This window comes from Hemibagrus wyckioides, linkage group LG17 (genome assembly GCF_019097595.1).
Source record: "Hemibagrus wyckioides isolate EC202008001 linkage group LG17, SWU_Hwy_1.0, whole genome shotgun sequence".
Taxonomy (NCBI): Eukaryota; Metazoa; Chordata; class Actinopteri; order Siluriformes; family Bagridae; genus Hemibagrus; species Hemibagrus wyckioides.
The window spans coordinates 13,220,225-13,234,064 of NC_080726.1; the positions used below are offsets into that span (position 1 = coordinate 13,220,225).

A 13,840-nucleotide genomic window follows, 5' to 3' on the forward strand; every position below is an offset into this window, starting at 1 on the left:
TGCCCTCGAACAAACTATTGGGCGGAGTCAGCAGTCTGCGAACGTGTGTGCTGACGTACAGGTCCAGCGGCCATTATAATCCAGTGTGTACAAGCGTACCGTGTTATAGCGCTGAGAGAAAGGAGAGTCTTCACATAGGGTGTACGGTTTCGACTTTTTCTTAATTTGTGTTCGCGTTTCACGCGCGAGTTTGCGACACGGGGAGTGTAACTAGTCTGAAGATTTATATTACATATATTTTCCTATATATAGTGTGAAGTAAGGTGTGTGTTCAGAGTTAGCCTTGTTCGGAGCTAGCTCGCGCATTCCAGCCCACTGAGAGGGTTTCATAAGGCGTCTTTCACCACACACGATCTCGTTCATCTAAGAGGCGTCGTGTAAAGAATCGTGTTTCTATTTAGATGGCAAGCTTCCCAGATTTTGTCAACGAAAATGAAATAGGTGAGTATATAAAACTGTTTTTTTTTTTTGTTATAATGTTTGTATTAACCTTGCGTGGCTGTACTCTGAGGTGCGGATGGGGGAAGGGGCTTGTGTGTTAGACAACTCCTCTCCGGAAAACACTCACTAATGATGATTTAACAACTTTTATCATCACTATAATTTCGTTTATTTTCAGTTAAAAAGTTAAATCTCTCTCTCTCTCATCTATCTATCTATCTATCTATCTATCTATATATATATATATATATATATATATATATATATATATATATATATATATATATAATATAATATAATATATTATTTGTTTACCGAGACTATCCAGAGTTTCTGATGCTGACCATAAAGCTATTTTTATAAACATTATTTTTAACTTTAATTTTATTTAATTAAAGTTAGATTAGCACAAGCACATGTCTGATAGCTGCTCAGGGTTGAACCTCTCAGCAGTTTGTTTATCCCACACCGGAAGAAGTGTGATAATCATTAACTTCAATAAACGTGTCTGATGTCTTATCTTCCCTATCTGATGATCCATAATTTCGATTTAGTTGTTTGTTTGTTTTGTTTTTTCTCCCCCTCAAACATAATTATCAAATTTCCCCATAGCCAGCTTTCAACCCGGAAACTGTTTTACATATTACATTACATGTACTAACAATAAAAGGAAGCATGATTTATATTAATAATATTTCAGCTGGAGGAAGTGTGACTTAGCCTTTCTTTTGTAATTGAAACACAATTCTGTCTGTCTCTCTCTCTCTCTCTGTGTGTGTTTTTATGATGGTTATTATCAGGTCCTCAAGCTTTAATCCAGATAATAATAGGGGGGGGGGGATCTGATTCAGGACCCAGTTGTAGTCCCAGAGATGTGGTAAATAGTACAGGATTATTTTTCCACATTGATGCTTATTTTTTGTCTTTGTAGCTAAAGCTAAGTTCATTGGAGAGCTTTTAGCTCCTGTGGCTCCGTTTGACCAGAAGTCTGGACGGGAGACATGGACTGTAGCTTTTGCTCCTGATGGCTCCTATTTTGCGTGGTCTCAAGGACACCGCATTGTACGGCTCTTACCATGGTCAAAATGCAGAAGCAGTTTGTGAGTATTATTCATGCTGGTTTTTATTTATTTATTTATTTTTCACAGATGTATTAAGAAATGGTGACCAGTTGTGTCTTCTTATTGACTTCAACATGAGTTTATGCGTCCTGTTTTTCTTCTGTATGTTGAGGAAAGGTGACAGGTTGTGTTGAGAATTTAGCAATCTATTGATTATTATTAAATTGTAACCAACCTTACAGACACGAAAATGGGGTGGTGTGTGTGAGTGTGTAGTTTTCCTTGGCTCGTTACACTTGGGCGCTTGCATTAAAGCAGTAGCTGTTTTAGACTCAAAATTGCCCAGAATGTCATCCATTACTACGGTCTGTTACTAGAGGCATTCTGAGAGAACATTAAAAAAATTTCTCCTACCAGAATCCTCTCCTAAATATCTATTCCTTTCACTCTTTTTATTTTTAATTTTTTTTAAAGACATCTTAGACTGAGAAACACTAGGCATTGTATTTTAGCTACTTTTAAGCTTTTTGTCTTGGCTCCATAAACTATAGGCCCTTTCTCGTGTGGAATATAGTCATTGTTTTGAATTAATCTAGCAGTTTCACATCTAAATAGAGCCAGCAGTATGTTTAATCAGTATGGGAGTGATTAAGTAAGCATGCTTCGCACCATAATTCCGGTTATTCAGCCTTCTGTGTATTGTTTCTTGTTGAGTGTTGCAGTTTTTCTAAAAGCATTAACACACAATGGATTTCTGTACATATTTAACAAGGAGTAACTTATCAGTAAAAAAACAAAAAACAAAAAAAACCCATCCTTTCAGTATATGCCATAAATGTTTTGGAAAAGTACTCGAAGGGCTATAAAATGTCTGTTTAAAAAGTTAATGTATTACATATTAATGTACAGGGGTTTATATATGTCACAAGTCCAATATATTTTATCTGGGTTATAAGACTACAGTCTTGTGGGTGGCTCTGTACTATATTTTGCAACAGCTGGAAAGCTCTCCAGCCACAACATGGAGAATTTTAATCACCAGACTTTTTATTGTTGTTGTTACTATTACACTTATTAGGCCAGAGTGTGAATATTCTCAGTAAAGAGGTAAACAGGCTGCTTTTTTGCTACTGGCTGCCAGACACATGGTATATCATTAACTGTTTTTGTTTTTTGTTTTTTTGGTACTGCTTTCCCATTTCTCGGCACAATAGCTCCTTGTGGTATTTGTGAATCCTGATCTATTTGTGATCTAGACAGAGGAAAAAGAGTTCCTTGTTCAGTCTGATATTTTAAATTTCATTAGTGAATTCAGAACAGATCTATGAATCTGCTTCTTTATTATAAAGCTGAAGAAAACGAGCCAAACACCCAGTTTGCAAAAATACATAGAATGTATTTCTTGGAATGTTTAAGTAAATAACTATCATTTTTTGTTTGTTTTTAATGAAAATGCAGTCTCTTTTCTGTACGTTTGCTTATTTTAGCATACAAATGCGTATTTATCAACTTGCCTAAAAATGATCTTGTATGCTTTTAGTTAAATCTCTTCTCATACTGTTTAGAAAGTCCATTATTAAATGGAGCATATGACATCCTTATCATTGCAAATAGTAATTTTCTGTCTTATTCCTAACTTTTCTATCCCAGCTCCGTGAGGAAGGAGGAGTGGCTGAATGGCGCGGGACCCAGGCGTTTGTCTCGGCAAGGTAGCGACAGTGCCCAGGTGCCTGGTGAGCCTCGAGAGCACACCATCGACTGTGGTGACATCGTTTGGGGACTAGCATTCGGCTCCTCTGTTCCTGAAAAACAGAGCCGCTGTGTGAATATTGAGTGGCACCGTTTTAAATTTGGCCAAGACCAGTTGCTGCTGGCTACCGGCCTCAACAACGGCCGTATCAAGATATGGGACGTCTATACAGGTGAGAATTTTCCACTCGTAAACTGAATAATTGTTGGTGGATCTCCAAAAACAAAGGCCTATCTCTAAAAGGCTGTTTCCTCCCACGTCATTTGCTGTCCAACAATATTTATAGCATTACCCGAGCCCTGTTTAGCAGATGTGAAGTGAGATTGTTATTATCTCCCTGACTGCTCCACAATGCCTGCTTGTACTCTTTGTTTTTCCCCTAGTGGAAAGCAAGAACATTTTATTGTGAATTTTAGCAGTCCTTTTCTGTACACTTCAGGATTATTTCCACCTCTAGGCCTCTGTTGTACGTGGCATTTTAGTGAGTTTCAGTGAATTTTACATTCCACATTGTGTGTGTACCTTCTGTGCCATGTGTGCAAAGGGAGGCGATGGCTCACAGAAGTGGAATGTTCACAGAGGTGGTTATTAATTGCCTGCCAGTTGAACAGTGGTTTCATTGGTTGGTGCGGAAATATGTGAAGAGGAGGAGGACCACGTCCCTCACTTCTATTGGTTGTTTTGGGTATTTCTGAGTGACTGCCAGTTATTGCTATAAAAGACACCAACTTCTCCTTCTCTCTTGCCAGAAAGGCACTGCCCTGAAGAGCCACTGCTTATACTTCCTTATCTCAGGCTTCCGTTCTCTTTGAATGTAGTATGTTTTTGTACAGGGATTTATCGTGACACGTTTCAGAAACCTGATACTGTTTGACCAGAGAAAATTACTAGGAACTGTTATTTTAACTTGATACTGACACTTTTGTAGTGTTGTCAAGCGGTGAATAGTCGCTATTTCTTAAGCTGATGCCGATTTGTAGGGCTTTAATGTGAATTAGCTTGACATGTTTTAGGCACCATTACCATATCCATCTAGGCTATTGACTTTTATACCTTGGGGGGGAAAAAAGGCTTGGGTGTGTCAACAGGCATTTTTCAGCTAATGAGTGCTGTATATCAGTCTTTGCAGAGGAAGGTTTATAGTAGTAATCTCCAGTAACAATGCTTTCCCTTAATGTCAGTCTTGAAGGGGGCTCCTATGACATTCTTCAATTCTGTGTGCTTAAAGTGTCGTTTTAAAGGTTTCTCTGTAGGAGAAATCAATTGATGTGGACTTTGTGCCGTAAACAATGCTTGAGTAAGAGTGCCAACAGTTAACAGTGTCTCTTCACCTCATTTTTCTTCTAATGGTCATTTGTTTGATCTGCGCAGGAAAACTTTTGTTGAATCTAATGGATCACACAGACATTGTGCGGGACCTGACGTTTGCTCCAGACGGCAGTCTTGTGCTGGTGTCTGCTTCCAGAGACAAGACATTGCGTGTGTGGGACCTCAAGGACGATGGTGAGATGACATCTTGTTAATCTAAAAATACAGAGGTTCAGGCAGTGTGCCTGGAAGTCCTTGAAAGCTATTGCCTCACTTGGAATGTGCAGGTTTTCTTCCTCTTGCAGAAATTCATCTGCACGCACACATAATGTGCATTTCATAAACACTTTTTGCTGTTTTGGAAGAAGGAGGTGGAACAAGTTTAAGCTTGCCAAACTACTCTAACTGAAAACACCATGTGACCCACTGTTCACATAAACATTTTCATTAAGCATATTGAAGTTTTTTTCTCAGAATCTGCATGATATGGTAATAAAGGAAAGCCATAAATACACAGGCTATTCTTCAGATTTTCAGTCATGGTGTATGTATACCTAACACATTACCATGTCAGCCCACAGTGTTTGATGCATGTTTGGGTTTTCTGCTGTAGGTAACATGATGAAAGTGCTGCGTGGACATCAAAACTGGGTGTACTGCAGTGCCTTCTCTCCAGACTCCTCAGTGCTGTGCTCTGTGGGTGCTGGCAAAGCGGTATGTACTTCAAAATCCATTCTACTTTCTGACTGGATGCACTGTGTGTTTTGAGTATTATTGCTTGTAACTAGTTGAATGACCAATCAAATCAAATGAAATTTTAAAGTGAATCTGCACAAAATGCTCGGTGTCATGTTCTGCTCTTACAGCCATGCCTGTAGTTTTATATTTGATGCTACTGTCTTGTTTTTTTTTGTTGTGTGTATATTGAGCATACTGAATGCAGAAATGCCATGGCGTCATAATGGCCTTAGTGTGTATTTTTCTAGAAAGCCATCCCTACAGCTATCGGTGTAAAAATGTCTTGGGAAGGATTATTTTTCCATTTCTATAATACTTAAATGGTATACTACTCAATTTGCTATCTCTTCATCCAACAATTTACTACCTTTTCCGACTGCACTTATGGATCTAGCCTGATGAGCCTCTACGGCATTGCTAATCCTTCATTAGGTGGCAGTTTAACACATGACTAATGTGCTGCCCACAACATCTCAAATGCTTCTAGCCTTTGAGTGCTAGGCTAGCTCAGCTCCCATGAGCAGACTGCAGTCGTTGTACCATGCAGTTGTGTGTGTCTATAAGTGTCTTGCTTTCCCTGTCCCAGGTGGAGGCAGAGCTCTGTGTGTGAGTGGTATTGAGGGGATGTATGCGGGGCACGGCTGCCATCGCGCCCCCTGCTGGACGCTCATGTGCCCGTGCCCACGCCCCAGGGGCCTCCGTGCTCCTGGCTGCAGGGGCTTCCTGTACGTAGGTGTTGCTCCATGTCTGTCTACATCTGCTGTTGCAGTTAATGCTCCCTTGAATTGTATTCTTCAGTTTATCCAACAAGAGTTGGTTTATATGGTAGAAACCCCCCTTCCCCCAAACGCTATTCCTTCTACCACATTTTAATTTTTATTAATTTGTAGTATCTTCGTTGCCCTCACGTGTCCCTCCTTTTTAAGTCCTCCTCTGTCAGCTTGAGCAGATCTTCATTTGTCTTGCTATATGTGTAGGATTCTGGACAGTAGAGCTTAAATCATCATCATCATCATTAACAGCCACACATTAGTTCCCTATCTCCTATGCTTGCAGACTTGTGGGCCAATGCAGACCTCTGCTGGTGTGCTTTGGGAAATCAAATTCAGACCCTTTAATATTAGCTAGTGGTGCAGGTTATAGTGTACTGTTGGCATCTGTGAAGAATGAAAGGGCTCTTGTTGCCTTGATGGGCTGTGTGTTGTTTGGTAATGTTTGTCCTTGTGGGATTGATTTACCCTTAAATTTGAATATAGACAATATCAGATTTTAATATCGGCTCAATTTTGCTTGTAAAGCTGCGTGCAAATATTTTGTTTTGAATAAAAACGTTGGAGCCTGGAGTCTTGTCATGTAATTTCTTGCTAATGGTTGCTGACCGTACTATACCCAAGCCATTCAGGCAGCAGATGTAGAAGTGATGGAGTACTGCTGTGTAACATGCTTGTTGCCAGAAGCTCCTTTGCCGCCAGACGGACCCTGCTGCTAAAGCTTAACAGTTCTGGCTCTTCCAGCTGCATGTCAGGCTGTGCTTAAAATTTTAAAATACAGGCCCGAATCTTGGACACTGGAGCCCTTTCATCTCATGGTGCTGTGTAAGGGGGTGGAAAATTTATGGAGTGAAGAAAAAATCTGAACTGTTTGTGCAACCCACACTAACTCAGTACTTTCAGCTATAGTTTGGACACTGGCTATTGTAATGCAAATGTACCCTTTTGCTCAAGAGCAATGCCTTCAAAACTTAATCTCAGCTAATAAAATGCTTCTAACAATGTCTTCACAAAAAAAAGTAAATAAAATAATAATAATGTAAATAAAGTATCTAATTTGGCCAGAAACATGAACGGGGACATTGTTCTGGAGTAAAGCAATCTGTTGAGAAGCACATGGCAAATTTTGATGAGTTTGTAATAATCATGCTGTATGCTGCTGTATGTTTTTTGCCAAAAGCGTCAACCTTTTGGCCATCAAATGTTCTCTTCTCTTGCAGTATCTGTCTCTCCTCGTAGGCCTCCGCCGGCGCGGTGCGAGCCTATTGTAAAGTGAACTAAAACTCTGAAAGGGGATACCAGTGGAGTAACATTATGTTACCTTAAGTTACTACTTGTTTGTATATATTTTTTTAACACTTTCTTTAGTCATTTAAAAAATTTTTGTTCGGTAATTCAACTGAAATATATTGTAATGTAACTTCTAGTGTATTACTATTCAAGATTGATTGATTGATTGATTATTGAACAATTCAACACTTGCATTTTAAGTAGATTTTAGAAGATTTGTTTTATATTGATAGAAATTATACATTATTTAATATTGTGTAATATGGAAATTCTAGCAGTTAAAATTATAGACAGTTATCACTGTCCTGTGAGTTTAACAATGCCTTGCTGTTTGTATGGCATGTGCTAACTTTTTTCTTTTTGTTTACTGTACTGTGTAATGTTAAAAATGACACTGAGCATATCTTGTCTTAATTTGACCTTAATGGTGTGTCTTTGTCTGCTAATTGGGTTGTGTAAATGCTGTATTCGTCAGTGCAGGGGCACTGGGCTATAACCAGTTTCTGTCTTACCTTACAGGTGTTCCTGTGGGACATGGATAAGTACACTTTGATTCGTAAGCTGGAGGGCCACCATAATGATGTGGTGTCCTGCGAGTTCTCTCCTGATGGAGCCTTGCTAGCCACAGCCTCCTATGACACCCGTGTCATAGTGTGGGATCCACACACGGCAACTGTACTGCTTGAATTGGGGTAAGGGTTATTATAAAATACTGTTCTTTTTCTCCTATCATAATTTTATTCTCCCCTGCTTATAATAGCTGTTCATGTTTCTCCTTGTTTTCCAATGCAGGCACCTTTTCCCTCCTCCTTCTCCCATATTTGCTGGGGGAGCAAATGACCGCTGGGTTCGCTCTGTGGCCTTCTGTCATGATGGCCGCCATATTGCCAGCATCACTGATGACAGGTAAATTTTATATTCAGACTTATTTGTAAAGGTTTTGACATAAACCTCTGTCTGAACTCAAAGTTCTGAAGCACTGAATAACCATTTGCTATAAGTGGAGGGTTTGTGGTGGTGGTGTGTGTTTTGGGCCTCTCCTTGGAGAGATCACATGCTTCTCAAATGACTGCTATTAATCATGAAGTGTCTACATTCCACTCGGCGTTGCTCTTCCTCAGCTTGTTATTGGCTGGCCGTAGGGGCGGGGGTTGCTGAGGGAGTGGCATTCTGGGTGGTGATTGCAGTTCAGTTCTTGCTCAGAGGATGGGTGTGTTAGTTTGTGAAATGTTTCTGTAAAATGTTCTTTATACAGCATGTCTCTCTGGACAGATATCTGCAGAATTCAAAGCAGAGAATGTTAATACATTTATTGTAAAAAGCATGCATACAGATGAAGAATTACATATAATAGAAATATATATAATATAATATAATAAGAAATAAATAGTCCAGCATCATATTCTGATGCAAAGAAGTTTCCCCTCACTGTATACTTTTATTCTCTGATCAGGGATAAGTTACCGGTACTGTAGTGACCTGCGTGATAAGTTAGCTTTTATTTTAGCTCTAATCTGCTGTTTCTGTTGGTCAGGTTGGTGCGGTTTTGGAGCATCGATGAGAAATCTCCCCAGGCCATCGCCTCACTCACTAATGGCCTCTGCTGTGCCTTCTCCACAGATGGAAGTGTTCTAGCTGCTGGGTGAGTTTATACTCTGCAGTGGTTACTTTTCTCATTCAAGTGTTTTACTTTAAGATATCCGGTGAATAATCAGTGTTATTTCAGTGTGTTTTTATAGAACAGATAGCCTTAACCAATGTCTTGATGGGAGTTATTTTTACTGAGGCAGATATCTTTCACATTTTGTACCTTAACATGTTCTAGTTAATAATGAAGCTTGATATGTGATTAAAAAAAAAGACGTGTGTGTGTATATTTACACATTAGGTGTGTGTGTCCTGTTTAAATGTGCTGCTTGCTACTATAATTTTTTTTAGAGACAGAATTTGAATGTTGAACTGGTTATGCTGAAATGGTAGTTTGTTTATGCAGGTTTGGTAAGCTTTGCCTGCAGGCTCTTTGCAGAAGCAGTCATGTGAATTCAGTGTTTGTCACAATTCAGAATGAAGAAATCTCCATGTCATGATCACTTTATTTGTAACTGAACCTACGATACTAGTAATTATTAGAGTCCCATTTAGTCTCAAACAAGGGCTGTTATCTGTAATTAAAGTCTTACATAAATGTAGGTTTCCTAAATAAGTACATATTGGTTTTAATGATCAATCTGTCCATTTTTGTCTTTCTTAGTTCACGTGATGGCAGTGTTCATTTCTGGGAGTGCCCACGCAGTGTCGCCAGCCTGCAGCACTTGTGTCGCATGACCCTGCGGAGAGTACTATCTACACAAAAAGTCTACGCACTGTCTATCCCTCAATGCATGCAAGACTACTTGGCCTACAGGAGCTTCTAACCCAGAAGGCACATAGCGGCACACTGTTAAATCAGTAAAACAGCCTTTGCATGAAAATTTGGTCTGGGGAGGGATTGAGGACAAAAAATTTTTTTAGATGGAGGGAAAGGCAGTGACTTTTCTGTTAAGAGGCCCTAAGCTGTACTTAATGAGATCACTGTTTAAGTAATTTTTTATAAAGTGTTATAAAGCTGCTTGCACATTCCCTGTCAGTACCATTTTTTTTGCACACTAAAACCTAAGCCTTCTCATTTGCTCTTTCACCCATATCAGCTAGTGGCCTTTAGACAGCCTTATCGTCAGTGTCACTTTTTTTTTTTTTTTTTTCTTTCTGGCACAAAGTCTTGTGCAAAAACTTATGGTGCAACTTTTAAGAATGAGACAGCTGTAATGTCGTCTTACAAGAGACGCGAGCGAATGTTAGCTGACCTAAAGTGGTGTTAAGGAATATCAGCAGTGATTTGGAGAAGGGAATGGAGGAAGAGTGTTCAACTGAAAGAGTTTCATACTACTTCACCATGCACAGTGGTGTGTGTGCTGTATGTTTGAGAATATTTTAGGAGATCAGGGATCTAGGCAGTGCCTCCCCTTAGTGTGCCTCGATAGCAGCAGAAATCCCTAGTGCTCTTTGTCCACACCCAGACACTGCCTCAGTAACAACAGCCTTTTTCTCAACCTCCATAACCCTGACAATGTAGTGATGAAATTCATTTTCTTTTTCATATTGTTTATTTTTTCTGTACAGACATTTGTAAAGAAATGTTTTGTGAGTGTAAATGTTTGTGTGTATATATATATATATATATGATATCTAAATTTGCTTTCCTGTTTTTTTTTTGTTTTTTTTTCCTTCTTTCTCTGCTCAATCTAAGAATGTAAGATTGTGTTTTTATACATGTAAAATGCTAATGCTGTGAAAACTCCAGAGACGGCGGCTGGACTCTGAGCTGGTTATATGACAGTAGAGGTGGTTATCGGGTATTCGCCAGCAAATAACCCCAAATGTTCCCTCTCGTCCAAACGGACACTTCTGTAAGGTTGGCGGGTAACCTATATTTATTATATATTTATATATGTGGTGCTTGTTGGTTGTCGAACAGCACGCCTACATCACCCCATGTTTAATCTTCTGTCAGGCTTCTGCTATCAGAGTAGATCTACCTCCTAAGTTGGCTCGAGTAACATCTGCTGAAGGCTCGGTTATTTACATGCAGTTTAACAGTTAGAGGTGAAACTCTCTTGTACTCTAATGTATAATTCTGCCTGTTCTAGCTGATGATAGCTGATTAAGGAGAAGCAGGGAGAGGTATATGCTCAATGTATAAGCAATGGTTGCATTTGTCACCTTTTTCTGTCAATGTGCAGACAATGAATCTTAGCAATAAACTGCTTGTTGTAACCATTGGAGCCGATGCCAAAGATCCCCTAGGGTTCTTTAATGTATTTTTGGCACTCAGTATTAGTTTTGTTTTTCTTCTCTCATCTATTTCTGGCTAAAACTTGAAGCCTTCTGTTGAGCCCTAGTTGCTTGTTCTGTCTGTGTGTGTGTGGAATAACTTCATCAGCACTCTGATAAGTCACCTGTATTGTCAGTTATAATTGCATAAGGTAGCAAATTTCTCTAATACATTGCTTTCCATTCTACATTTCAAACATATAGTATACAATAAAAGCAACTGGAGTCGTTATAAGAATGTATGGTTTTGGTTTTGTATATTTTTGTGTTTTGTAGTTGAAATAAAGGCTTGTTTTCAAATAAGTCTGTTTCATTGTTGTCTACAATGCTAGGGTTAGCAATGTGTGTGCATGAGCAGCACTGAGATATTCCACAGCTCAGCTGCTTTGCAGAGGGGCCCAGATGAGGATCTCTCTCACACTCGCACACGCACCCCTCTAGCTCACAAGCAGGGTCTACTCAAACTATAGTGTTTTCTTTGTTAAATGTGACCTCCAGCACTGAAGATTTATTGTGGGTGTTTTCATGAGACCATCTGGTTTATTATTGACCTGCTTCTAACGCTGTTAGGTTAAAGATTAAAAACTGCAGATGACATTAAACCCAGCACAGCACTGACGACAGTATCAGCTGATGTAGCTGGCACAGTGTGTGGGTAAGATTGTGTTTCTAAAGCACATGCACAAAAAAAAAGGAAGATTGAATATTGCTTGATGTCATTGCTGATTAACTCAGAGTGGAAAATTTAGAGTGATCTTGTAAAACTGGTTGAAACTATTTTTTCTGTTATTTGTTTATTTATCTAGCTCCTTTTAGATCACATTACACATTTACTCTTTCCTTTCATTTTTTTTTTTTCAAATGTAGGCCTTCTGCAAGGTTGTTGGACAATGATACATACTGTACCTACATACTACAATGGACTATTTTGTCTTAAAAATGTAAGTGTATTGTAAAAGTTTAAACTAAATTTCATTGTTGTTAAAATAATATATGTACATAATTAAGTTCAGGCACCAGATAAGTAGAAACAGTAGAAATATGTTGTTTAACTATATTTTATGTCAGTAAAAATCTGCCTTTCCTTCTCACTTGCTTTTAGTCTTTTTCAGCAGTGTTTAATTTCTTCACTGAAAATATGAAAATCTTTAACATCAATAAATGAATGTACCAAATGATGTGAGCCAGGCCTTCTCATTCAGCATCAGTGCCTGACCACACAAATGCGCTTCTAGAGGCCTTCCCAGAAGGGTTGAAGCTGTTATAAATGAAAAGGACAGGCCGACTCCATATTAAATTCATGTTCATGTAAAGGCAGATGTCACTGTTTTGGAATGGCTCGCAGTCCCAGCTCTAATTTATCCCGAAGGTGTTCTATTGGGTTGAGGTCAGGACTCTGCGAAGTTCCTTCACACCAAACTCACTCAACCATGTGTTTATGGACCTTGCTTTGTGCACTGGTGTGCAGTCATGCTGGAACAGGAAGGGGTCATCCCCAAACTCTTCCCACAACGTAGGGAGCATAAAACTGTCCAAAATGTCAGTATTCTGAAGCATTAAGAGTTACTTTCACTGTACCTAAGGGGCCAAACCCAACCCCTGAAAAACAACACCTGAATTCAATGTTTTAGAGGGGTGCCCCAAAACTTTTGGCAATATAGTGTACATATTCAGCTGGTTATTTCGAATTCTATTTTTAAGGTTACATAAATCTATATTTAAAAGTGTGTAAGCTTGTCAGATCACATTATTCATATGTGCAATACTGTTTAGTGCAATAACTAGCTGCTATTTCTTTAGCTCTCAATTGAACAGTCCCATCTGCTCAGGTAGTTCAATATTTGTACTACTTTTTATTTATTTTTATTCTTCATTTTTTGTCATTCACTTTTTTAACACCACAAGGAGAGACAATTTTGTTGAACAATAAAGAATCTATCTGTCTGTCTAATTGTCAAAGGTACCTGTGAAAAGACAGGTTGCACACTGAATAGCTTCTTATCAGCTTGGAGATTGTTGTCATAACTTGCATGTCTGGATGATCTAAGGGCAGGTCACATACTGAAGCATAATATTCCAGAATATTTCATCACCTTATGCCATCATCATCAGGGTTGTTTAGTGATTAGCACATTTGCTTCACTTTTCCAGGGGGTAGTTTAATTCTTGCCTCCACATGGAGTTTGCATGCTCTCCCTGTGCTTTAGGGGTTTCTTCTGGGTACACTGGTCTCCTCCCACAGTGTGAAGACATGAGGTATATGCTGATTGGCATCTCTAAACTGTCTGTATTGGGTGTGCCCTGCGTAGTTTGGCACCCTGTCCAGAGTGTTCTCTGCCTTGTGCCCTGATTCCACAAGATAATCAGTGTTCAGTTTCCATGTGGGCCTGTGTAGGATAAGTTGTTCAGAAAATGGATCGATGACAGTTGTTAAAGTGTTCTTCCAGTGAGTCCCTAACATGAAGACTTCTGGCACAAAATTACATTTCTATGATACATTCTGTAATGCAGACATGGGGAAAAAAAATCCACAATTCTTGATTTTCCTTGGGTTTCCTTCAATTGTTCACACTTCCTGTTTTCTAACTGCTGTTACTGTGGACTACAGAGCC

At 39.1% G+C, this 13,840-nt stretch overlaps 1 protein-coding gene across 1 annotated transcript; it reads left to right on the forward strand.

Annotated features, from left to right (window-relative positions):
* Positions 1-69: 69 nt before the first annotated feature.
* On the forward strand, positions 70-11,531 carry wsb1 (WD repeat and SOCS box containing 1). Its single transcript, XM_058412861.1, has 9 exons — positions 70-441; positions 1,373-1,541; positions 3,153-3,424; positions 4,624-4,755; positions 5,174-5,274; positions 7,878-8,050; positions 8,151-8,264; positions 8,893-9,000; positions 9,610-11,531. Exons 1-9 carry the CDS (start codon positions 402-404, stop codon positions 9,770-9,772), a joined length of 1,272 nt encoding a protein of 423 aa, XP_058268844.1. The 5' UTR covers positions 70-401; the 3' UTR covers positions 9,773-11,531.
* The last annotated feature ends 2,309 nt before the right edge of the window (positions 11,532-13,840 follow it).

What these genes read in the sequence shown, in the direction of transcription:
- wsb1 (XM_058412861.1), top strand. Translation starts at nt 402, where the DNA reads ATGGCAAGCTTCCCAGATTTTGTCAACGAAAATGAAATAG. An exon ending in GATATGGGACGTCTATACAG is followed by an intron (nt 3,425 to 4,623) that starts GTGAGAATTTTC and finishes TGATCTGCGCAG; the next exon opens with GAAAACTTTTGTTGAATCTA. An exon ending in CTGTGGGTGCTGGCAAAGCG is followed by an intron (nt 5,275 to 7,877) that starts GTATGTACTTCA and finishes CTTACCTTACAG; the next exon opens with GTGTTCCTGTGGGACATGGA.